Genomic DNA, 471 nt, shown 5'->3' with positions numbered 1-471 from the left:
CAGTGACTCATCGACCAGTTAACAAATTGTTAAATTAAGTATTATGAAATACCAGGGATTGAAAGCCATTGGTTGTCATAATGGCTGAAACACAGCAAGTAAAGCTAAAAACTTAATAGAATCATCGTATTCAGATTATTCTGGGAGCACTAGAGCTCTGAACACCAATTTACTATGTTTGTACCATACCAGTTTCCTCACAGATTTCTGAAAAGAAGTTATGGCCAGACATAGTTACTGTACTAGATTTTGTTTAAATCACTCTCAACCTCTTTTCTAGATGTCTCTCCACGACGGGACACACAGCCCAGAAGGACAGCTGGCTCAACAAGCTCCTAGTGCGAAAGATCGAGCCCACAAAAGAGTCGCACTCTCGCATGCTCTCAGACAAAGAAGTTATATATGAGCTCCAGACACACAACCTCAAACCAGGCACAGGGGAAGAGTATCTTAAGAACTAGTGAGTGGTTT

The 471-nt window shown here is 41.0% G+C and overlaps 1 protein-coding gene across 1 annotated transcript in view; it reads left to right on the top strand.

Moving 5' to 3' along the window:
- Nucleotides 1-471, top strand: part of LOC119591443 (protein NipSnap-like) — a gene marked incomplete at its 3' end in the record, with an annotated part of 10,976 nt that overhangs the window by 6,050 nt on the left and 4,455 nt on the right. The window contains 1 exon segment of the mRNA XM_037940184.1: nucleotides 281-460. Coding sequence (XP_037796112.1) covers nucleotides 281-460 — 180 coding nt within the window.

This window comes from Penaeus monodon, chromosome 28 (assembly GCF_015228065.2).
Source record: "Penaeus monodon isolate SGIC_2016 chromosome 28, NSTDA_Pmon_1, whole genome shotgun sequence".
Taxonomy (NCBI): domain Eukaryota; kingdom Metazoa; phylum Arthropoda; class Malacostraca; order Decapoda; family Penaeidae; genus Penaeus; species Penaeus monodon.
Note: the sequence above shows the minus strand (reverse complement) of the source record. Positions and strands in the feature narration are given on the sequence as shown.